Source organism: Hyperolius riggenbachi, chromosome 7 (assembly GCF_040937935.1).
Source record: "Hyperolius riggenbachi isolate aHypRig1 chromosome 7, aHypRig1.pri, whole genome shotgun sequence".
Taxonomy (NCBI): Eukaryota; Metazoa; Chordata; class Amphibia; order Anura; family Hyperoliidae; genus Hyperolius; species Hyperolius riggenbachi.
Genome location: NC_090652.1, coordinates 314259712 through 314285798, shown reverse-complemented (window position 1 = coordinate 314285798; position 26087 = coordinate 314259712). Strand labels below are relative to the sequence as shown.

The following is a 26087-nucleotide window of genomic DNA, read 5'->3' as shown; positions in this document are numbered from 1 at the left end:
GCAGTTTGGTTCCTGATGTGGCTGAGGAAGATGCTGCCGCTGCCCCTGAGGCTGGCGCTGCTGCTGCCCTTGTGGATGGCGCTGCTGCTGCCCCTGTGGCTGGCGCTGGCGCTGCCCCTGTGGCTGGCGTTGCCGAGGCGGCCGACGCGGACATGGTGGACGCACTTGCGGACTCCATCTTCCACCATGCGGGATCCCTGGCGTCCTTTTATCCGCAACCGGAAGTGCAGTAACGCGTCACTTCCGGTGCGACGACTCCTCCTCCCGAGCTCTGCGCCTTTGCCATCGGTTGAAAAGGCCGGCCAGTCTAGCCGCACGGGAGGAAGGAAGCTGGACAGTGGACAGCCCTATTCCACCCGAGGGCGTCCAGTGCAATGGCGGCAGAGGCACCTTCTTTCCCCGATGTCCGACAAGCTTCTTCCCGGCCTACACAGGTACCTCTGCCAGTGACAACTTACCCTCTGGTGAGAAAAAGAAAAAAACAAACTGGAGCTACTTTTCCGTGTGCTTCCGGGCGGAAACACAAAAACAACTGAGGTTAGAGGGAGGGCGGGAGCTTTTAATCCTTTTTTTCTGTGTGTTTCAACAGGTGTCTGGGCGTGCCCAAACTCCTAAGGACGTGTCCCAGCTGAGGGATGGAGAAAAAAGGGCCTAAAAGGTAGAACTAAACCCAAACCAATGAGGGGGAATTAGACAGGCTGAACTCTCTAAATACTTACAGGGTGCATTTCTGTTTCTTTCTGTCCTGTGCAAGAGTTCAGGTCCTCTTTACCCACTCTGCGATCGCCTAACACCTAATGGAGGCCGCAGAGTTGCTCTCCCAGGACCGCCTAACGCCAAATGGAGTCATCTCTCGATGTGCGAGATTATACGGGAGCTTGCATGAGCACCCACTACTAGGCACAGCAAAGCTCTATAGTCAGCCTGCCAGCCCATGATCGCGGCTGGCAGGCTGTAATTTACAGGGGGAAAGTTAGTGTGTATAGAGCTGTGATCTCCCACAGCATTGTACAGGGGACAGCCTTGTCACTTAAAAAGTGTAACTGTCAGGCATAAAATCAATTCTTTATTTTGATCTGGTAAACAAGTAATAAGGATGCTAACTAGGCAATACAAAGGTTAAAATCACTAATACTTTTCTTGATAAATGATCATTCCCCAGTTTACCTGACTTTTTTTGGTACACAAAAAGGAAGTTGCAGGGCATGCTGGGTTGTTCTTTTTTGCTTCTCTATTTCCCCTCAGACTTATGCAGCCTGAAGCCTCTTTCCTTCCCGATTTTCGCTCCCACACCTCTATTCCTCTCTGATTGGCCAATATTTCTCATGCTGAGACAATGCACTTTCTATAGTGAACGGCAGGCAAATCAGGCAGAGGAGAGTAAGGGAGGAAAGGACATCAGGATTGGCTTCAAAATAGCCACACTTAAAATGGGAAATGCTAAGAAGGGTTTTCTTTTTTTTGTACGGTCGAAACATAACTGAGGTCAAAACATGGACAGTGGAATACATATGTTATGTACATATTTACCTTTAGTAAAACAAATACAATGGCCGGTAATCCTCATGATCTGCGACATTGTCCTTTCCTGGTCACCGTCTGTCATCCCCCCTCCCTCACCACAGAACAGCACATACCAGTCAGCTCTGTGTAGCACTTACTCCCAGAACTGTCACCATGAAAATGGAGTCATGAATGGTAGGGGGACAGTAATAATGTGTGTGTTCAAAGCTCTAGTCTTTAGTTCAAGTGACTGATAGCATGAAAACACTGATCATGCATAAACCTACAGGAACTCTAGACAGCAATAGGTACACAAGGACGCCATGCCAATATTAAATAAATTTATTCTTGTTCATATTTGAACTTTGTAACTTCCTTTAACAGATATACAATGCGACAGACAAATTCCCAATCAAACATAATCATAAGGTGTGACAGGAAGTGATGAAATGGCATAGTGTGGAGAGGAGGAGTCAGGAAATAGTCAGTGCCACAGACATTTGTGGGATAAGCCTGGAAAGGAGGAGGAGCCAGGAATAAGGAATCACAGTGGTGGAAAAAAAAACCTGAGGAGGTGGAGCCAGGATTCAGGAGTCAGTGGTAGGGAAAAAGCCTAGGAAGGAGGAGGAGCCAGGAATCAGGAGAGGCGGAGCAATTATTTAGTTGTCACAGCAAGACAGGCAAGTGGTTGTCACAGTCTGAAGGAGGAGGAGCTAGTAAGCAGCACTTAGAGTGTGACAAAGATAAGGGCAGGTGGAGCCAGGATCTGGGAATCGCCAATCAGGGCACAGCCTAGAGAGGAAGAGCCAGAAATCAGGAATAAGAGTATGACGCAGATCATATAAAGAAAGAGATCCATGTTGTAAATAATGATAATTTGTTCACAACAACTCTTACAATTTATAAAACTATTAGATGCCAACAGAATTAAAAACAAAACACCACTATTTGGATAAATAACAGGAGGCCCAATACAGGCGATCGATTATATACTGTACTATTATTGCCTATACTGGTCTCCTATCATTCACCCCAAGGTGTTTTATTTTTATTTTGTTTGTATCTAATAAAGATTTATATATTGTAAGAGTTGGTACAAGAAATGGCGGAATAACCGCACATACCCGCCGCGATCGCCGTGCCCGACTTACACCGGAAACCTCCGCCACCCCTCGGCTGTCTCTCTGACGACAGAGTTCCTGCGAGCCGGTCGGGAGCCGATTTTTTTGCTTACTTTGATAGACAAGGTCAGGATCCAATGATATATCGACTCCTGAACCGCTCACAGGGCTCTGCCGTTAGAGACAGCACAGAAAACTGCGGCGAGTTTGTCGAGAGTGACGAAAGCGGCGAGAACACGTGGCATCGGTGTATTGAAATCTACGCCCTGGCAGCCAGATAGCTATTAAAACAGGGCGTAGATTTCAATTAGTGCAGTCTTCAACTAGTTAAAATGGTCTGTATCCAGGTATCATCCAGGGCGGCACTTGTTAAAGTGACAGTACAGTTATTTTGGCTCGTTTGAGTTTAGAGTATGACGCAGACAAGTGGCGAGGCACAGCTTTAAGAGGAAGGGGAGGAGTCAGTAACAAGAAGGCACAGTGAGACAAGGGTAGGGGCAGGGTCTGGAGGAGGGGCCAGGAATTAAGAGTCAGTGTGGTCAGAGGAGAACATAGATCTTTGGAATCAGATATAAGGCAACTAGAACAACAATAATTTGGAAAAATAGCATTGATGTAACAGAAAAAGCCCTCAGAAGAAAACGCAGCTCACATTGTGGCAGCTGCACTCAAATGTCTCCACCAAAAAGGTAATACTCTATGTATGAAGCCTGGGAGGAAAGGCAGGGAAAGAGGAGGAGCCACAGGAGGGAGGCGTGTCCTTTATGAAGCTATTGGAATATCCAATGCCAGCCACAACAAAGCACTGCTCCGGCCACAACCTAATTATCACCCCTTCTACAGCAACCATCACGATCTCCTCCGTGTTAGGAGATAAGAGCCCCTTACCCTCTCCGGTCACCCGTCCTGCAACCCCTTCTCGATGAGATAAATGCAGGTTAGCTCCAAAAGCACGCTAACAGCTTTTACCACGACAGCAGCCCCATCCTTTGTTTTACGCTTGTGGGTAAGGTGTTAGACAGAAATACAAACTTGATTGAGGATCTGTGTCCCCACTAGAGGGGTCGCCCCACATTCCCAGTCTGTGTCCCCACTAGAGGGGTCACCCCACTATTCTGGTCCCCGTGAGACCCAAAGATTGTCAACCCCCCCTCCCAAAATGGACACTGACCACAAAAACAGTATAGAGGTGCTAACCCTTCACTGCTGTTACCAGCCAGGAACTTTATTTTCATAATGGAGTTTCACACAAATGATAAATACTTTATTCCACTTTCCTCGTGGAGTTTTTTGGGATTGAAAACAAAGTTTAAAGCGGACCCAAACCAAACATTTTTTTGTAATTCAAAATATTTAGTAGCACCACTCTGACACATACAAAGATAAACACTCCTTCAAGCCTATGAGCATTTCAGTGCATGCTTTGCACCCTTCTCTTTTCATAATTAGGGTTATACAGGAGGCAGCCATTAGCAATATGAAAGGAAGGGAGGGGTTCCTCCAATAAATGTAAAATATTTTATACTTATCATGCAGCTGAAAAAAAGGCTGCTATTATAATTTTGAAAATAGATTTTAATTTCTGAAATCTTGTATTTTTGATTTGGGTCCACTTTAAATTATTTTTGAATACATAACTATTCCTGTGCTGATACAGCAGATGATGCGCCCCACTCAGGCACAGGAGGCATCCCCATGCAGGCACAATGGTGACCCACGCACAAAGGCACCCCATGCAGGCACAGGAGGCACCCCATGCAGGCACAGGAGGCACCCCATGCAGGCACATTGGTGGCCCATGAATGAACGTACCCCACGCAGGCACAATAGTGACCCATGTACAAAGACACCCCAAGCAGGCACCCCACGCAGGCACAATAGTGACCCACGCACAAAGGCACCTCACGCAGGTACAATGGCGCCCCACGCAGGCTGTATTGCTTCACCATGGTTCAGAATATTTGGAAATGAAAGAGAGCATCTTGCTGTGGATCCCAGAAGTCTAGTTGTGGAAGTGACCAGCCAGTCAGGCAGCCCAGAGGAGTCACCTCAGCGTTAGCAGCTAATGGCCTTTCATGTCAGCCAATGAGAAGATGAACTAGTGCAAAACGAACAGATACAGAACAAACATGAAAACACAAATGTAACATCTGACAGATCACTGGGGAGTTAGTCGTCTGTGTCGCTTCCAGATTCGCTCAACTGCAGATCATTCCCTGGAAGAGAGAAAAACGTGACATTACCTGTGACAGGCAGATAATTTACCACAGATGTATATAGAGGGAGGAGCCATGAACTCTGGAGCGTTGGGTACTTCCAGGTGAGGCAAGTCTAAAGCATGTGGCCCCCTATTCAAGTTTCACCCTCCAACCCATATCAACCACCTTAAAGTGGATCCGAGATAAACTTTTACTCATTGCATAATTGTGTTCCTTTCATATACAGGGGTTGGACAAAATAATGGAAACCCCTAACATTTTGGCATCATAATCTTTGAACAGGTTTTAAGCAATCAAAACTTGACATATGTTAATTGTTTTTGTTTTTTATTTTTGTTATTTGATATGTTTAATTAAAATAATTATTTTTTACAGATATTAAAACCAAAGTTGGTTATATTATATAAAAAATAGCAGATCTCTCAGACTTTCAAAGAGGCCAAATTGTTGGTGCTCGTATGGCAGGCGCTACTGTAACAGAAACTGCCCGAATGCTTGGCACTTCAAGAGGTACTGTCTCAAAAAGTAATGACTGCCTTTCAAAGAGAAGGAAAAACACCCTCAGCAAAGCGCAGTTGTTGCCCGAAAGTCAAAGTTGTCTAAAAGAGACCGTCGGACTCTTAATTGAATTGTTAGAAATGCTCGCAAGACCACGGCTCCTAAAATCACAACAGAGCTAAATGAACACCTACAGAGCCCAGTTTCCACAAAAACGGTTAGTCGGGAACTGCACAAATCTGGATTCCACGGAAGAACTGCAATTAGCAAACCTTCTCTCAAAGGCAAAGGTTTCAAAGTGTTTAGAGTGGTGTAGAAACCACTAGAATATGGGAGCTCAGTCTGGGCAGGAGGAGGAGGTTATTAGCCATTGATTTCAGAGGCAGAGGAGAGGAGGGAGGAGGAGAGGGGACTGAATTTACACACAGGCAAGCTGATAGCATCTCCAGCCCTCAGCCTGTGACAATGACAAACAGAACATGGCTGCCCTCATTGTATCACAGAAATAAATAATCAAAGTTTTGAAGCTGTTTGCAGCTAGATTTGCTGTGTAAACTATCTAAACTTTAGATAAGATATATAGACAAGTTACTTGTTATAGTTAGTTTTTCATCTCGGATTCACTTTAAAGAGGAATTGTAGTAATAACATAATGAATAAAATTGCTTATTGTTTACAATATTCATTTATAGAGGATTTAGTCAGTGTTTGCCGGTTGTAAAATCTTTCCTCTTCCTGATTTACATTCTGAAATGTAAACTGGTGGTGACATCTTTAGTCCTGTCAGGTGCAGCTCTGCGGAACGTTTGCTACCGAGTCCTATGCACAGAAGAAGATACGGCTTTCTTGGCAGTTGGAAACAGACTGGGAGGGGTTTCACCACATTATCAGCCATACAGATGTCCCTGATGATCTATTGGAGAAAAGGTAAAGATTTCTCCTAGGAAAGGGGGTATCAGCTACTGATTGGGATGAAGTTCAGTCCTGGGTGACAGTTCCTCTTTAAAGGGAACCTAAACCGAGAAGGATAGGCATTTTTCATTTCCTGCTGATCCTGTGTCTCTAATGCTTTCAGCCACAGCCCCTCAACAAGCATACAGATCAGGTGCTCTGACTGAAGATAGACTGGACTAGCTGCATGCCTGTTTCCAGTTTGTGATTCAGCCACTACTGCAGCCAAAGAGATCAGCAGGACTGCCAGGCAACTGGTATTGTTTAAAAGGAAGCATAGATTTCCCTCTCAGTTTAGGTTCCATTTAACCTCCTTGCCGGTTATCCCGAGCTCAGGAGGATTTCTCAGGCCCCGCTGGGCCGATTTTCACAATTTTTTTTCCTGCACTTTGCTAGCTTTGTGCAGTTTTTGATCGCCGCCGCTCGCCGCCGATTCGCCGCTACCTGCCGCGACGCCCTCCCCCCCCCCCCTCCAGACCCCTTGCACAGCCTGGCCAATCAGTGCCAGGCAGCGCTGAGGGGTGGATCGGGATTCCCTCTGACGTCCAGGACATCATCCCGCCCGGTCGCCGTGGCAAGCCCAGCAGGAAATCCCGTTCTGAACGGTATTTCCTGCTTACTCTGATCGACGAAGGCGATCAGAGTGGATAGGGGGATGCCGCTTGTCAGCGGCTATCATGTAGCGAGCCCTCGGCTCCCTACATGATTTAAAATTTAAAAACAGTGCTGCGCTGCCCCCTTGCCGCCAGAATTGTAACGGCAAGGGGGTTAATCCCTCTACCCCAGCAACTCCAAGTGTGGCCAATAATCCCTGATACCCTTCCCAGTCCTCCCCCCTCATCTCCCCAATAAATGAGTATAGCAGAATAATCTCACCCACCAATTAAGCTTCATTAGCCTTTTTTATAGCTACTTTCAGTTAGTGTGGCTTGGCTAGCATAATCATCCCTACCTCATGAAGTGTGGCAGGTATAATAATAGTCCCTCCCTCAGGGAGAATATGTGGAACAGTTGATCAGTTCTGATAGCTGTATGGAGAGGAATCTGCCCGCCTTTCAGCGAGCCGGAGTGACAGCGACAGTCACATAGGTCAATAAAATAAATTAGCACAAGCAACGCATTTCATGGATCTAAGCCCACTTCCTCAGGCCAATACAGTGCCAAAGGGGTTCAATGCCACAGTTTTAAGCATCTCTGCCATAAGTGACTGTTACTGAGATAAGCCACCTCCCCCTTTTTCGATTTTAGTGTTTTTAACCTAGTTTTATATACCCCTGGGCACCTCTTCCCCTATTGTACTGATTCACACAAGCCATGCAGAGATAAGATGCTGGGGTCACGGAGATGGAAGAGGAGGAGGAATGTACCATGAGCTCTGAAGGGTGACAGAAGCCGGGACTGACACAGGTCACAGTAACGGTAGAATGTACTCACTCAGTGTGTTCATCAGCTGCCCGCCGCTCTCCTGAGGCTTGGGAGGTCTGGTGTCCCCGGTGGCGGCAGCAGATCTGCCTCCCTCGTCCTCCGAGTCGCTGGAGCTGTCATCGCTGCTGGACGAGGAGCCCTTCGATTCTGAGGAGCTTTCAGAGCTGCTTATCTGGCCCATAACGCTGGCCTCTGCCATCAGCTCTGCCGGGAAACAGCAGAAAATTCAATGTGAAGATCTCTGTCCGACCTCTGCCTCTGCCATTTACTGAGAAGCTGAACTCTGGCCTTATTGCACAAAGACTACCACAATGTAAATATTTACCTACTTATGAGAGCCTGTTCCAGATTTTAAAATAATAATTTTAGTAAGATGGATTCCTGTTTACTAAAGCAAGCCAGAACCAAAAATAAAGTGATGTGATAAAGAATTGTTTAGGTTAAACCTAAAAAGCAGGTTTAAGGTTTTACTGTCTCAGATGAACGACAGTATTTAGTGTCTGAGAACTACAATCTATAAACTAGTCACTTTTTTTAAATCTATTGCTAGCACTTAGAATTTGTTCTTTGATGCACAAGAGTTTTAAGGCTGTCCTGAGTAGAGAGAAGCTGTTATTTGTATACCTGAATGTTTAACCCTTTCAGTAAGGAAAAAAAAAAAAGAACACAGCCTACGTCTATGCAGTAATAGCGTTGTACATACACATGTTTATCTCAACAGCTCACAAGTCAGTTCAGACTTTACTGTCTAACTAATGTAAATATAGTCAAGTGCTTTTTAAAATCTTGTTTCTATGAACAATTTGTACTGCAGGTTTCTTATTTTGGGACTACTTGGGAATACCCAACGCACATCCATATTAAAGCGGACCTCAACTCAGAACTTCCTCTCTGCTCTAAAATATAAGCAACAGTATAATAGCCTTTAAAGAAAAACATTTCTGTTACAGCTGATACAAATCCTGCGATAAATATACAGTGTGTCTACTTCCTGCTTTCACGGAAGCAGACATCCTGTGTCTGCCGAGGACTGTCAAATATGTGTGCTGACACCGCTGAAAGATCAAATTACACTTGTGATTAGTCAGAGAAGGGAGAATTAGAAAGGTTTGTCTCTCCCCAAAAAAATAAAAAAAACATACAGGGTGCATTGCTTTCTGTTTTCCTTGTGTCCTGTGCAAGGAGTTCAGGTTCACTTTAAAACAAGAGAAAAAAAATACTCCGTGAATACAGCGTCCCTGACCAGAGTGCACAACCAGTTCATGAAACTTGCGAGGGAAGAGTGCCACAAGCCTGGGATTAGCAGACGTGGCAGCCAGCGTGGTCAGAACTCGGCACTATAGCCGTCCTGTGTTTGGCTGCTCCGATGGCAGAGGCAGCTTGTCCGGCACTAATGCCAAGATCTGATCACACTGTACACAGACCCGTATACATGTCAGTAATATGCAGGGAGCCACCTTCACAACACGCACACAGCAGGGAGACGTACCCCTTTCGATGTCATCCATGGGGGAGGTGGGGGACAGTTTGCCCAGCGGGGAGGAGGAGCTCTTGCCACCGCTCGGGGTCTTGCTGATGCTCCGCATCTGTTGCTGCTGAAGTTCTATGCGAGATTGGATCTTACTGCTTCCCTCCGCTCTACAAAAGCAAAAATAACGTCAGTGTGACTCCCATGGAGACAGATTCACAGAATAGATTTCAGAGGTTCAGATTACAGAGGCTATAGGCATGGGCAGGGGCTACAGAGGCTATAGGCATGGGCAGGGGCTACAGAGGCTATAGGCATGGGCAGGGGCTACAGAGGCTATAGGCATGGGCAGGGGCTACAGAGGCTATAGGCATGGGCAGGGGCTACAGAGGCTATAGGCATGGGCAGGGGCTACAGAGGCTATAGGCATGGGCAGGGGCTACAGAGGCTATAGGCATGGGCTACAGAGGCTATAGGCATGGGCAGGGGCTACAGAGGCTATAGGCATGGGCAGAGGCTACAGAGGCTATAGGCATGGGCAGAGGCTACAGAGGCTATAGGCATGGGCAGAGGCTACAGAGGCTATAGGCATGGGCTACAGAGGCTATAGGCATGGGCTACAGAGGCTATAGGCATGGGCTACAGAGGCTATAGGCATGAGCAGGGGCTACAGAGGCTATAGGCATGAGCAGGGGCTACAGAGGCTATAGGCATGGGCAGGGGCTACAGAGGCTATAGGCATGGGCAGGGGCTACAGAGGCTATAGGCATGGGCAGGGGCTACAGAGGCTATAGGCATGGGCTACAGAGGCTATAGGCATGGGCAGGGGCTACAGAGGCTATAGGCATGGGCAGGGGCTACAGAGGCTATAGGCATGGGCAGGGGCTACAGAGGCTATAGGCATGGGCAGGGGCTACAGAGGCTATAGGCATGGGCAGGGGCTACAGAGGCTATAGGCATGGGCAGGGACTACAGAGGCTATAGGCATGGGCAGGGACTACAGAGGCTATAGGCATGGGCAGGGACAACAGAGGCTATAGGCATGGGCAGGGACAACAGAGGCTATAGGCATGGGCAGGGACTACAGAGGCTATAGGCATGGGCAGGGACTACAGAGGCTATAGGCATGGGCAGGGACTACAGAGGCTATAGGCATGGGCAGGGACTACAGAGGCTATAGGCATGGGCAGGGACTACAGAGGCTATAGGCATGGGCAGGGACTACAGAGGCTATAGGCATGGGCAGGGACTACAGAGGCTATAGGCATGGGCAGGGACTACAGAGGCTATAGGCATGGGCAGGGACTACAGAGGTTATAGACAAGTCTGAGCCCTGTAACCACCGCCCATACATCTAACTGGTACATCCTGCATTTCTTACACTTTGCTTGTTTCCACAGTGTTGACTAATAAAGTTTTCAGCAGTGCTGGACATTTCCTCTTCCAGATTTAATGGCTTTAGATTAGATTTAGAGGAATAAAAAAGTCTTTCACTAACTAAAAGCCCATTATGCTTACCAAACACTGGACAATAGAATTATTCTCCAATTGGAAGTAAGTAATCCTCCTTATACCTCATACTTCTAGCGTACTACATACTGACTCAGGAGGATGCAGTGTCTGTATACCTGAAGGCACCAAGCTAAACCATTTTAACCTGTAAAGCTGGTCATACATTATCCCTTGATTCTTTTTTTTATCAAAATGATGCTATTAAGGGATAAAACCAATCTAAAGAAATGTTGGTTTTTAGCCAGTTGTAAAACAATTGATCATAATATTGGATTGTATCATAGAACGTAATTTAGACCAGAATATCCTCTGGTGAGCTTTAACTTTCAAAACGACAATCTGATTAAATGTAAAAAGTGGACGGTGAACTTGGAAGAAGTTGGTGGTTGCACTGTGGGAGAAGCCACAGAAGGCAGGAACACTGTGGGAGGAGCCACAAGAGGCCATGGCATTGTGGGAGGAGCCACATCTGCACGACATACCTGGTCTTCTTCACACTGATGTTACTGTTCAGCTTCTCCAGCCGGCACTCCCCCGTGTCATGGTTGACTATCAGGATGCACTCTCTCAGGTACGGCCTCTTCGGCCCTTTAAACACAGTCACAGGAGTGAGGGAGCCCTGCAGTGAGAGAGAACAGTCACTTGTCTAGAGATAAATACAGAACAAAACAATGAAGACAGAGATCACAATCAGTGCAATCCTCATATGCTAGGTACAGTGTACTGTGATGGGCGGAATAAACGTCCAGCAGTCCTGTCAGTCAGGGCCACTCCCCCATCTCTCATAGAGCCAGTGTACTGCGATGGGAGGGACGATCAGCTAGCAGTCCTGTCAGTCAGGGCCACTCCCCCATCCTCTCAGAGCCAGTGTACTGTGATGGGAGAGATGATCGGTTAGCAGTCCTGTCAGTCAGAACCACAACTCTTACCCGCCCATAGTGCCAGTGTACTGTGATGGGAGGGATGATCGGCTAGCAGTCCTGTCAGAGCCACACCCCTTACCCGCCCATAGTGCCAGTGTACTGCGATGGGAGGGACGATCAGCTAGCAGTCCTGTCAGTCAGGGCCACTCCCCCATCCTCTCATAGAGCCAGTGTACTGTGATGGGAGGGACGATCAGCTAGCAGTCCTGTCAGTCAGGGCCACTCCCCCATCCTCTCATAGAGCCAGTGTACTGTGATGGGAGGGATGATCGGCTAGCAGTCCTATCAGAGCCACACCCCTTACCCTCCCATAGTGCCAGTGTACTGCGATGTGAGGGATGATCGGCTAGCAGTCCTATCAGAGCCACACCCCTTACCCTACCATAGTGCCAGTGTACTGCAATGTGAGGGATGATCGGCTAGCAGTCCTGTTGGTCAGGGCCACACCCCTTACCCTCCCATAGTGCCAGTGTACTGTGATGGGAAGGATGATCGGCTAGCAGTCCTGTCAGTCAGGGCCACACCCCTTACCCTCCCATAGTGCCAGTGTACTGTGATGGGAGGGGTGATCGGCTAGATGGCACTATGGGAGGGTAAGGGGAGTGGCCCTGACAGGACAGCTAGCCGACCATCTTTCCCAGCACATCTCTAAGCAGAAGAGGTGGAGCAGATGGCCAGACTCTGGCCGGAGGATTTACCAGAAGATACACAAGGAGGCCTGGAGTGGCACACCTTACCCGTATGTTGGGTGCTGGACCTGGATGCTAAGCCACATCACCCACAAGTCAGGAGTAGCAATGAAGTTCGGTCAGCACACCTTTGTCACAATACAGTATTGCGTTTTAATGCATCTGTCAACACGTTTGACAATCGTTTCGGGGCCACGGAGTGTCCCCTTCCTCAGAAATGTATGTCTACACTTTTCTGAAGAAGGGGACTCTCCGTGGCCCGAAACAATTATACTTGTGTGACAGATGCAATAAAACGGAATAGTGCATTGTTACAACGGTGCGCCGACCGAACTTCATTGCTACAAATTACCAGAAGTAGACAATTTAAAAAAAAAGGTATACGGAGGTGAAAATAAACTGCTGTGATAAAAGCATTGCATCTATTCTCCTATTAAAAAGAACAGATATCCCCCAGTTTTAATTCAAGTTTAAATCTACTTTTTATTTTTTAATGTTTCGTTGTTTCTGTTCAATGGCACAGTCTTTGAAGCATGCTATAGCTGAAATCTATAAGTTTACCTTTTTCATCTCTCCCCTGCTTACAGAAGCTAGTCACAGCAAGGAAAGTTTTATGGCTGCGATTCCCTATCAGTAAGGGTTTTGCTATAATCAAACTGTCACATGCATATGAAACAAGAAACAAAGAGGAACACAGCCTGGTTATATGTATACTTGTCAGAGTATATACAGGTCTATCTCATCATGACACCCCGGTATTCCTTTAAAGGGACACTGCAGGGGTGTCGGGGGAAAATGAGTTGAAGTTACCCGGGGCTTCTAATGGTCCCCTGCAGACATCCTGTGCCCGCGCAGCCACTCACCGATGCTCCGGCCCCGCCTTTGGTTCACTTCTGGCATTTCAGACTTTAAGTCTGAAAACCACTGCGCCTGCGTTGCCGTGTCCTCACTCCTGCTGATAGCACCAGGAGCGTGCTGCGCATGCCCAGTATGGTCTGCGCCTGCACAGTACGCTCCTGGTGACATCAGGGGAAGCGAGGACACGGCAACGCAGGCGCAGTGGTTTTCAGACTTTAAAGTCTGAAATGCCAAAAGTGAGCTGGAGGCGGGGCCGGAGCATTGGGGAGTGGCTGCGCGGGCACAGGATGTCTGCGGGGGGCGGAGCATTGGGGAGTGGCTGCGCGGGCACAGGATGTCTGCGGGGGACCATTAGAAGCCCCTGGGTAAGTTCAACTCATTTTCCCCAGACCCCCCTACAGTATCCCTTTAAGGCCATCAGTTTTACTGGGGGATGGTGACTCTCCCTATTCCAGCACTGTGTACACCTCGGGGACTCACCTCTAGATTGGGCAGTGTTATTGTCACCTGTTCTCCTTTCCCCACCTCCAGGTCCCCTTCACAGGAGGTGTCAATCGAAGCTGGCTTGAAGTCATCTGGAATAAATGGTACATAGTGTTGGTGCCAGTACAGCAGAGCTCCACTTGAATACTTGGTAGTATTATGGTCATTGTTATGACGAGGACGCCAAGCAGTAATTGGCTTGTAAACATGGCAATTTCCCATAATCCTTCGCAGAATTACCAGCTCTTTAGAGATGGCTAATGAGAGAATTCTGGATTGCATGCAAATTTCATGCATATTGTATGCGGCTAGGGAGTGGATCAAACAAATACAGTTCTTGCCCATTCCAAGCTGCATACCATTTGCATTACATTTCCATGCACGCCGCTATTATTTCATTGACCAGAATTCGTGCCCTCTATGGCAGTGGGTGGTACTTTTCAGGAGGTGGCAGTTAAAGTGGATCCGAGATAAGCTCATTGCATAATTGTGTTCCTTTCATATAGTTTATAGGGCATCCCTCAGGGCTCGTTTCCACTATAACGAATCCGCATGCGGGCACTGCACGCGGATTCGCATAGACAATGTAAGTGGATGGGGCTGTTTCCACTTGTGCGGCTGCGGCAGCGTTTTTTGGTGCGGCAGAAATCTGCACGGCAGGGCCGTCAGATTTCGCGTGCAGAAGGAATGTGCGCGAATCGCCGCTAATGTAACTAATAGGGAAATCGCATGCGGGGTGACCATGCGGTTTTTGACGCGAAATCGTATGCGATTTCGCATAGGTATTAATGTTAATTTACACAGGCAATGACATGGTTAAATTCGCATACAGCCTTACCTATGCAGAATCGCATGCGAAATCGCGGCAAAAACGCATGCGGAATCGCACCCGCATGCGATTTCGTCCGCGGTGGAATGCAGGCGATTCCGCACCGCACTAGTGGAAACGAGCCCTCAAGCCCAATACTTTGTTTTGTTTTAATACTCGAATTCCCTATAAACTAAACAAGCCTCGCCCACAGCTTTTCACAGTGCCTTGGCACTCTCAGACTCGTGTAGCAAGGGCTAATTGGACATCAATCTGGGCAGGAGGAGGTTACTAGCCAGAGATTTCAGAGGTAGAGGGGAGAGGAGAGTGAAGTTTTTACAGGCTGAGGGGTGGAGATGCAGAGCAGCTTGCTAGTGTGTAATGTGGAAAACGGAACATGGCTGCCCTCATTGTATCACAGGAATAAATCAAACTGTTGAAGCTGTTTGCAGCTAGATTTGCTGTGTAAACTATCTAAACTTTAGATAAGATATATAGACAAGTTACTTGTTATATTTAGTTTTTCATCTCGGATCCGCTTAAAGGCAGTGATGATGTCATGAATTCATAGGTAGGAGGAGTTGAACATTCTCTGTTAGTACAGACTCCACCCACTTATGACACGCCACCCTCCTCGCAATCACTTGCTGGGAATGGTAACATTTGTCTCAGGGAGCTACACTGTATAGTGAAAATACAGTAAACAAATAAAATTACTTATTTTTAAAAATATTTATTTATAAAATGATTTCATACCATAACATTTGTAAAGCGCTTTTCTCCCATAGGACTCACAGCGCATCTTTCAGTGCTTGCCCATAGTAAAACCTTTCCTTCCCTCGATTTACATTCTGAAATTTATCAGAGGTGGCGACATCTTTACTGCTGGCAGGTGCAGCTCTGCGGAATGTTTGTTCTGTGTTCCAAAGTCAGTAGAAAAACTGGGTCTCTCAGAATTCACTGGGAGGAAAATGGTGCATAGCTAAACATCCCTGGGAGGGCGGGGTAATGAACCAATATACAGCAATATATAGCTATAGGAAGTGTTTCTGATGCTGGAACAGTGTATCCTGAAAAACTTACTGCATTCTACTATATGTCATTACATGGCCCCGTTAAGTAGAACAAACAACTCTTACTAACGTGCACAGAAATCCCCCATTTTTGCCTGGAGTCACCCTTTAAAACAGGGCTGTGGAGTCAGAGCAATTTTTTGGTACCTGGAGTCAGAGTGCACCAGTCAGGTTTTACAGCAACTCTAAACAGGCATCAAGCACTCTAATTTCACATAAAATGGTTGTCCTTAAGGCCGCACACCGGTTTATTGTGGACAGAGAATATAAACAATACGTCCTCCGTAATTATAATAATAATAATAATAATAATAATAGTGAATGTGATCAGTTGAGGAGGAATAGAGTCAGTTTCAATCGGATCAAAAATCATTGGAGCTGATGCTCTGCCAACTGCTTATGGCGTCTTACAAAACTACGCTGCTGCCGATCGACCTTCCGCCTGACCAATGAAAGTTTAATGCTGGGTACACACCATACAATATTCTGTTCGATCAGTTTTCCGATCGATTTCCATTCACTTTATGAGAAATCAAACAGAAATATGATCAAAAATAAAATCAAACATGATGGAAATAATCTAATCGATCCATCTACCTAACAGAAAATTGTATGGTGTGTACCTAAAAGTCACGGAGAGAACGTTCCTGCCAGATTGATCAGCGGGATTGAGTCTGCAGGAAAACCTGTATCCGTGTGATATCAGAACAGCAGATCAGATCTCCGGCCGGACGACAAGCCCGGTGACAGATGTACATGCAGAGATTCTGACTGCTGAATGAATCATCGCAGGCGTGAAACATTCATTACTGTGCGCCCGGCTGTGTCACCAGAACACATCACTGACGAGAGAACAACAGGAGAAACAAGTAACATTCACACAGAGCAAATCTCATCACACCGAGACATAATCCGGCACAACGCCGCACAAAATATCCTTGAAGCTAATTACAGACCGTTAGTATGCGGTGTTCCCCGTCTGGCCACCAGCCAAGCAGGAAGGGACGCTCGCTTGCGGTCGCTTCGTGTATGCGGAAGCGCACTGTAAAGATACGCTTCCACGCAGTGTCGTCAACTTTAAAAAAAAAAACTGCGTCGCCATAGACTAACGTAACTTCGAGGCCAATGCAGATCGCCACGGGTCCTGCACGGTAACGTAGTTCTGCGCTAGCAATTACATTTGGCACTTCCAGCACAGCGTACCGCAACGTGGGAAATATGAACTTCCCCATACGGTTATATTAGGCTGCGGTAGCAGGGTGGCAATTTGCTGCAACGCACTAGTGTGAAAGGGCCCTCAGAGTTTCTTAAAGCACACCTGAAGTGAGAGAGACATGGAGGCTTCCACATTTATTTCCTTTTAAACAATGCACATTGCCTGGCTGTCCTGCTGATCCTCTGCCTGTAATACTTTTAGCCATAGACCCTGAACAAGCATCCAGCAGATCAGGTGGTCTGACTGAAGTGTGACTGGATTATCTGCATGCTTGTTTCAGGTGTGCGATTCAGACACTTCTGCAACCAAAGATCAGCAGGACTGCCAGGCAACTGGATGACGCCTGTACACATGCTCAATTCTCGGCTGATATTAATCTTGCATATGTGCACACCTCGATATTCTAAAGCCTTCTACACACATAAGAGGCATGGTGCCAGACAGGGAGTGGGCGAGTCAGGCAAAAACGGCGCTGGAAATTTTGGCACACCAGGCGCCGCTATAGACCATAAGACCAGAGCACAAATTCCTATAAAAACAGCATAATTCGGCTGCTAGCAATAGCTGGCAGCCGAATTATGTCTCACTGCACGCGTCTCCAGCCGCGTTTTGGAAACGCGTGCGGGAGGTCGACACGCACGACATCAGACATTGCATAGAGAGCACTGTGATGCTTACACTGCTTGCGTTCCGGACCAGTGCGGTCCGGAAACGCATGCTGCACGCGTTTTTTGCAAAAACACGCGGCTGTCCTATTCACTTTTCAGTGATGGGATCAGCCACGCAACGCATACAAACGCAGATGGTGTGTTCGCATGCGTTGCGTTCCGCATGCGTGGCCGTCCGCGTTTGTAATGTGAACAGCCCCCTTACTCCATTGCGGCCTGGAGGTGGGACAGTAATGAATACCACCGGGACTTTTGCAGGAGCGGGGTGAGCAGTTTTCGGCTTCCCTTGCACCCAAATCTCCCGGCACCTTAACTACATGTACATAAGAGTGGGCCCCGATCCCTCAGGTGTCATTGCAGGGCCAATGCTGTACAAACACATCGCTAGCCTGCAAGCTAACCATGTGTTCTGTTGCTATGCAGGAAGCAGAGGGCTGATGAAGCACAGCGGAAGTGACATCATGAGGTGGGCGGGGTGAGTAAACAACAATGTCCTCGGTCAGTGAATGGACGAATTGACGAGGCTGAACGCTGGTGGGGGGCGCTGTACACACACTAAATTCTTGCCAGAATGTATAGGAGGGTATAGTGGGCTATATTGGTCAGTAAAACATCAGGCATTTCCCCTCAAGGACAGCACTCTTGTGCAGAGGTGTAATAGAATCCTATTTTGTGAAGGGAATGAAGGCAGAGCCTTGGTTTCCAAACAAGTCCTTGAGCTCCAGTACTTCCTCAGCTCAGCTGCAAATTCTGAATGACTTTTAGGGCTCGTTTCCACCATAGCGAATCCGCATGCGGCGCCGACATGCGGATTCGCTTGGTACATTGAAGTGGCCGGGGCTGTATCCATATGTGCGGCGTGCGGGAGCGATTTGGCGGCGGGCCAAATCTGCACGACGGGACCCAGAGAATTCGCCTGCGTCGGGAATCCATGCGAATCGCCGCTAATGTATTTAATAGGAAAAATGCATGCGTTTTTTACATGCGTTTTTACCCGCGATTCGCGTGCGATTTCGCACCTTTTCAATGTTATTTTGCCCTGGCAGAGTCATGGTTAATTTCGCATGACACCGTGCCATGCGAAATCGCACGCGAAATCACGGGTAAAAACGCATGCGGAAACGCATCCGCATGCGTTTTTACAAGCGTCGGGATGCCGGCGAAATCGCGTCGCAACAGTGGAAACGGGCCCTTATAGAATCTTCCAGCTATCTAATCCCTGTCACTTATTAATGGATGAAGACCCGTACCTACCTCACAATTTTTCCAATGATTTTCCAGACGACCGGCAATTTCTTAGGGTGACGAGTGCTCGTTTCCATGATCTCGCAAACGTCATTTAGAGTCACGTGGCGATAATGACCATCGCGGTGCACAAAATACCGCAACCGCTTGAAGCCTCCTTCGCGTCTGTCGTGTGCCATCGCTCATACCCGCCAGCCGGAAACTGGATCGGGGGAGCACTCATCGTCAGAGACGTCGCTGGATCAATCTTCCTGCGTCCTGAGGAGAGTATGCAGCTTAAAGAGAACCCGAGGTGGGTTTGAAAAATCCTATTTGGACACAGAGGCACATCCTGCATACAATGCCCAGCCTCTGTGTCCATAGTGTCCCCCCCCCCCAACAAAAAAAATAAAAGCCAGGCTATCAACCCGCAGCTTGTTGCTAGCTGGCCGTTTACCTGAATGCTGTCACTCAGCGCCGCTGCCCCACATCCTCTATATCGCGGCTCACCCGCCTGTGTCCCTTCCCTCCCCGCCTCCGTAAGCCGATTGGAGGAAGCTTACGGATGCGGGGAGAGAAGGGACACAGGCGGGGAGCAGTGGTGACAGACAGCCTTCAGGTAAACGGCCAGCTAGCGACAAGCTGCGTGTTGATAGCCTGGCAGTTTTTTTTATGGGGGACAGCAGAGCACGGGGGGGGGGGGGTTGGGAACGACACTGTACGGACACAGAGGCTGGGCATTGTATGCAGAATGTGCCTCTGTGTCCTAATAGTATTTTTCAAACCCACCTCAAGTTCTCTTTAAGATTTTCACGTATTTTGTAGTAAATACAGGTGCTGATCCAAACTTTATCTCATGTGTATGTTCCACCAGCTGCTCAGGATAAACCACATCCACAATCGGTTCCAAGAAAAATGCATACAAATCCACAGCGCTTGGTACTCAAATCGGCATCTGCAGTAACCCCACAGTGCTCAAAAGCATATTTCCACAGTGACCATCACCAGAAATAAATTGAGAAAGGTCACTTCTCCATCCAAGAATCACATAAAAACATTTATTAGAAGCTAAATCTACATCACATATACAATGACTTACTTCCAGGGTCCTTTTGACAGGGACCCTTAGTAGTTAAAAGCTTATAGTGTAACCCAGTACACATTTAAAATCCAAAAAACGATCTCATATAAGTTGCCCAGTCTCCAGTTCTTACCGGTTACGGCCTTGCGCCGTCATCAGGGAACACTGGAGACTGAGCTGTGGGCAAAATATATAAAGCTCTTTATATATGAGATCGTTTTTTTTCTCCCCTTGTGAACGAGGCTAAAGAGGTTATTGGGAACGATGGTAAACGTTTGAATGGGCTGCACATGGTTCAAGCAATGCTAAATGAACAGCAGCATCCACCCCGCACTCTGATTAACGTTTGATCAAGAAATAAAACGACCAATTTGCACAATCTGGCTGTTATTGGCCAACCTTATCCCTATCCAATCATGTTCAATGTGTCTGCTAAAGACACCCCTCCGCTGACAGGTACACTTTATCCTGCAGAGGCGTACAGCCACGTACAACACATGCAACTTGGGGAACTCCCCCTTCTAATTCAACACTTTAGAAACCGAGAGATCACCCAGCTGTTTCACGGGGCGAGCAGGAAGTTTCCTCCGTGGAAACTCATTTGCATCTGTTCACTGAGCGTAGCGAACGAATTCCACGACAGCATCAGAAATCGAGAATACCGATAATACAGACCCCAAATCATTCCCCATAAACCCTGAAAGGGAATCCATGGCTGCAGAAAGGCTAGTTTCACACTGGAGCGTTGTCCTGTATAAAGAGAATCACAGCCCAGCAGAGAAGTCGTGTTCTTCGAGTGACGTGATACATACAGTTCACAGAGAGTATGCTTCACTGCAACGTTAAAGTACCCCTGAACTAGGGAAAAAAACGATTAATTTAGGCTAGGTTCACAGTAGTCAGTTGCATAGCGCACACGCTAGGAGTGTGAACGGCAATGGAGACTGGCCATCAGGCATGGGCTTAAATTTGGATTCGGGTGATCCGGATAGTTACTATCCAGATTTCACCCAGTAATGCTGGGCGGGGGTCAAGCTTACCCGTCTGACGTCTTCGCTCATCCCTCGGCGCCTCCCACGATGCGGTCCAATGCGCCGTCATGTGATTACAAACACTTCCTCCTTCCGGGTTGAAGTAGGAAGTGTTTGTAGTCACGCGACGGCGCATTGGAACGCATCGTGGGAGGCGCCGAGGGATGAGCAAAGACGTCAGACGGGTAAGCTTGACCCCCGCCCAGCATTACTGGGTGAAATCCGGATAGTAACTATCTGGATCACCCGAATCCGAATTTAAGCCCATGCCTGCTGGCCATAGACTTTAATACAAACAAGTAATGAGCAAGTGACACCCATGCTAACCTAGAAATAACAAACACTTATATAAGTAGATAAATACTAGTTCTACTTACATAACAGATGTATTGCACTGTCCACATTATGATTCCTGTGAATTCTATTAAGGAAAAGCAGAGAATCCTATTTTAGACAGTTTCCATCTTGGTTACCTTTGAATGAAGCTAATCCTGACATTTCCTCCCTCGCTCTTTTCTCCTCTTGCTAATTGTGTATTCGTTACCCGCCCTCCTCCCAGAGTCTTCAGACACTCCCACCGAGGTCTATACTAGGAAGTGCACTGGCTTATGTCATTAGAAGGAGGGGAAATAAAGGGAAGAGGAGGAATATATTATAGATAAAAAGACCCCCAGCATGCAACTGTTTTGCCAGCCGATGGCAATGGCAATTAACTCCAAACCATAACAGCAGAAACCGTTTTTAAAGTTTTGAATTCAGGATTAGCATCTTTATCACTTAATACACTCAGACCAGTTGCTGTGGAAATTTGATTTTTATGGTGACAATCCCGCTTTAGGCCAATGGTGGCCTAGATGACCTCTTCCTTAGTGTCCTAGTGCTGTTTGTTATCCTCGGGGGTCCCCTCCATCCCCCTGGAAGTTCCTCTGAGAGGCACAGAGTGATTCTGAATTGTGCAGGCGTGAGTTTTGAACTGCCCACGTGCAGTGAAAGGAAGAGCAATGGATGAGCGCTCTTTTCACTGTGCTCACGTGGTTGATACTTACTTCTGCCTAGTATTTGACTGGAGGATTCTGTCAGATATGATAACTGAGGACAGGAAACTGGGGGGGGGGGGGGGGGGACCTCCGAGGACAATGAGCAGCACCCAGACACTAAGGGGTAATCTAGCCCGTCATGGGCCTCATTCATTCTTTTTGTCCCCAGTCCAGGTGTACATTAAAGCGGACCTGAGCTCAGAACTTCCTTTCTTCTCTAAGGTTCACATAATTTTGCGTAGATGGCCGTGCGATCGGAACGCAATGAGTACGATCGCACGCCATCTGTGCTGCTGATCACATTCATTACAGTGAATGAGTCAGCGATGCTCTTACTGAAAAATGTGTGCAGCAGTGCGAAAGCGCACCACACTGCAGCACAGCGCATATGATTGGAACAGCAGAAGTACTGTCTATGCACTTCTGCCTTTCTTGCATGTCACACATCATACGCTCTGTGGAAATGCGCGCGGCAGCACATATGATGTGAACGAGGCCTAAAAGATAAGCAGCAGCATAACCTTTAAAGAAAAACATTTCTTTGTTACAGCTGAAACATACTGAAACATAGGGTTAACATGCTGTGTTTAAAAAGTAGCTGCTCTGCCATGGCAGCCAGTTGAGAGATCAACTTACACTTGTGCTTTATCACAGATCAGGGCGAATGAGACAGGCCAAGCTCTTAAGGGCCCGTTCACACTGCACGCGTTTCCAGCCGCGTTTTGGAAACGCGTGCAGGTGGCCGATACGCACGACATCAGACATTGCATAGAGTGCAATGTCTGATGTTCACACTGCATGCGTTCCGGACCTGTGCGGTCCGGGAACGCATGCTGCACGCAGATTTTGCTAAAACGCGTGGTTGTCCCATTCACTTTTCAGTGATGGGATCAGCCACGCAACGCACACAAACGCGGATGGCCATGCGTTCATACGCGTTGCGGTCCGCACGCGTTCCGCACGCATGGCCATCCGCATTTGTGATCTGAACGGGCCCTTAAAGAAATCCTGTAAAGAAAAAATAAATCCCTCCGGGGGAATAGATACCTTGGGAGGGGGAAGCCTCTGGATCCTCCGTCTCTCCGTTAGCATGCCCGGGTCCCCTGAAGTGCGGCAATGTAAATATTTACCTCTCCTGGATCCCGCGCAGGCGCACTAACAGCTTTTTGTTCGGGTAAGACGGAAATAGCCGAACCCGATCGATCGGCTCTTCTGCGCAGCCGCGAATCCTTTTGTGTCTGCGCAGTATAGCGGATACGATCGGGTTCGGCCATTTCTGCCTTATCCCGAAGGAGGAGCCGCTACTGCGCCTGCGTGGGATCCCGGAGAGGTAAATATATTAAGCCTTGTCAGCGCTTGTTGGGGGAGGGTTGCAGGAGACTTCGGGGGAGCCAGCGCTGGACTGCCTGCAGCTACAGGGGAGGGGGAAGCCTGATTGGGACTCTGAGGCTTCCCTCTACCGAGGTAAGTAACCCCATGGGGATTTTTTTTATACTACAGAGTCTCTTTAAAGGAGTTATCCGTCGAAATTTAAAAAAAATTAGCTTTACTCACCTGGCGATGATTGACAGCGGCGTGGGACAGTCTGCAGCAAGGGGCTGGAGAAAGCCCCAGGTGAGTAAATCTCATTTTTTTTTAATTTCGGCTGATAACTCGTTTAAATATATACAGGGTGCATTTCTCTAGGTTTTCCTTCTGTCCTGTGCAAGAGTTCAGGTCCACTTTAAGCACATGTATTGCTGGCCCACATTATACCAACGGATACCTCCGCACTGCTAATGTGCCGGTGTGAACATACGTTTGCTGTTTGATTACAGTGCCAGACGCACCACAATGTCCCAGTGTGATCGTAACCTAACGCGGAGGTCACTGCAGCCAATCAGAGTCATTCCGGAGGCAGTCGGACCTGTCTGTCCTGTATTTCTCTATACAGAGCTGCATTATCATTACATGCGGTTATAGAGACAACAGAGACAGGGCAGAGCAGCAGCTGCTGAGTGATTTACAAGGCTGCTCTACACAGAATATCTAATCAGCAAAGCACATAAAAGCCAGCCTCTTATCTCATAAAACATGAGCACACAGCTCCAAACTCTGCTCCACTCCAGCAGCCACCACTAACTGCCGGCTCAGTACAATGCCACGACAGCCATGTTTTTAAAGGGACAGTTTGTGTTTCTTTGCATATAGTAAGCCTGGAGTCAGTTTTGTGAAATAAGAGACGTGTACCAGCATGTTCTATTTCCATGTCACCCCGCAGTGCCCTTTCCTGCTGCACGAAGGCTCCACAATTACCTAAAGTCCTGAACTCAGAACGTCCTCTCTGCTCTATAAGCAAGAAGTTTTAAATCAGGATGATACCATTTATTGGCTAACTAAAAATGAATAAGAATAAGCAAGCTTTCGGCCTTGCAGCCTTCGTTGGGCTTACATCAGGATGTAAGCCCGGCGAAGGTTGCAAGGCCGAAAGCTTGCTTATTCTTATTCATTTTTAGTTAGCCAATAAATGGTATCATCCTGATTTAAAACGTCTTGCTTTTACTGATGGGTAACACGGTACAACACCCTACTGCTACTACTCTGCTCTATAAGATAAGCAACAGCATAATAACCTTTAAAGAAAAGCATTTCTTTGTTACAGCGGATACAAATCCTACAATAGATCAGCAGTGTGTCTACATCCTGCTTTCATGGAAGCAGACATAGGGTTAACATCCTGAGTTTACCAATTAGCTTCTCTGACATGGCAATCAGCTGAGGGATCAAATTACAACTTGTGATTAGTCACCCATGAGGGGGAATTAGACAGGCTAAACTCTCTAAATACATACAGGGTGCATTTCTCTACGTTCTATGCAAGAGTTCAGGTCCATTTAACACACGGACCTTATTCCCAGAACTTCATCATATCAAGTCCCATAGGGTGAAAGTGGCCATATACAGGTCATTTTTTCAACTATTGTATAGAAGGCGACCACATAAATATTAAACAATTAATGAAAAATAGACACCAGCTGTAATTTATAAGAAAATTCAGCTTCCCAACTTCTTTGAAAAACTGTTTTGATGTTTAGTTCTAATACACAAAGCAGTGATAGTCTGGCAGGTCTCTTTACACAGTGCCACACTACACAGCATGTAGGCACTATTGAGTGGGGGGGGGGGGGGGGGAATTAATAATAAATAGTGGGGACACACAGAGAGAGCTCTATGTACTCAAACTGCACAATGACGACTATAGGATGAGAGCAAGCACTCTGCAAAGGGCTGCATAGCATGCTGCTGTATATAATTACAGATAATAAATGGATTATGAATGGTGGCAGCACATTCCAGGCATTATAATACGCTCAGCTTGGGCATCACTGTTTACCCATAAGTAGGGGTTACTTCTTGAGCATTAATAAATCACTGACAAGTACGGTACTTTTTTTACCCATTGTTTTTTGGTTGGGAGCAACAGAAAGTTTAGATCTGATTGAATTAAATGGATTATTTTAAATATTGTAAAGGGTTTATTTTGTTTTTTTATTAGATTATTTTGAGAGGGTTTCAAAATCACTAGCATACATTAAAATCTGTGTGTGTGTGGCTGGTTAAAGCTAACTGTACACATAGCCAGAATGTTCAGCCTGTGTTTTCCAGAAAGGCACTACCATACCCACCTGGGGACTGCTGGCAGGCTGGTGACAACAAGCAGGGACTACAGACAACCCCTTGGGGGTCACAGCTGGTACTGGCAGATCTCCTAATGGCTGTATGGGCAGTCTATTAGGGGCTGCTGTCAGTTACACCCTGGAATATGGGTTAAAGTCTAGGGTGGGTTGCTATATGATACAGCCTGGAATGGGTAGGGAAAAGTTACAGCCTGGGGTGGGTTGCTATGGGTGACAGCCTGGGGTGGGTTGCTATGGGTGACAGCCTGGGGTGGGTTGCTATGGGTGACAGCCTGGGGTGGGTTGCTATGGGTGACAGCCTGGGGTGGGTTGCTATGGGTGACAGCCTGGGGTGGGTTACTATGGGTTACAGCCTGGGGTGGGTTACTATGGGTTACAGCCCCCCTCCCTCTCAGCAGGTCGTTCCTCACATCGTATGGTGTGGAATCCGATCCTCGGCTGCTTCCCGAAGGTCTCCCCCAGCTTCAGCACCCGCTCCTTGCTGTCAGACAGGGCGCAGGCCGCGGCACTCATCCCTGCTGATCGCCCGGATTCCACCATCTGCCTCTGCCTGCCAGCCAGCGGCTCGCGTGCCAACCACTGTGGGGCGGGGCCACGGCAAGGCGATCTCCTATTGGCCGGT

The 26087-nt window shown here is 47.5% G+C and overlaps 1 protein-coding gene across 1 annotated transcript; it reads right to left on the bottom strand.

Annotated features, from left to right (window-relative positions):
* Nucleotides 1-1830: 1830 nt before the first annotated feature.
* Nucleotides 1831-26054, bottom strand: EAF2 (ELL associated factor 2). The gene is made up of 6 exons (XM_068246209.1): nucleotides 25876-26054; nucleotides 13648-13742; nucleotides 11180-11316; nucleotides 9207-9355; nucleotides 7727-7921; nucleotides 1831-4840 (listed from the first exon to the last, which is right to left on the bottom strand). Exons 1-6 carry the CDS (start codon nucleotides 26003-26005, stop codon nucleotides 4794-4796), a joined length of 753 nt encoding a protein of 250 aa, XP_068102310.1. The 5' UTR covers nucleotides 26006-26054; the 3' UTR covers nucleotides 1831-4793.
* Nucleotides 26055-26087: the final 33 nt, after the last annotated feature.

What these genes read in the sequence shown, in the direction of transcription:
- EAF2 (XM_068246209.1), bottom strand. Translation starts at nt 26,005, where the DNA reads ATGGTGGAATCCGGGCGATCAGCAGGGATGAGTGCCGCGGCCTGCGCC. An exon ending in TAACACTGCCCAATCTAGAG is followed by an intron (nt 11,317 to 13,647) that starts GTGAGTCCCCGA and finishes CTCTCACTGCAG; the next exon opens with GGCTCCCTCACTCCTGTGAC. An exon ending in CATGGATGACATCGAAAGGG is followed by an intron (nt 7,922 to 9,206) that starts GTACGTCTCCCT and finishes GTTTCCCGGCAG; the next exon opens with AGCTGATGGCAGAGGCCAGC.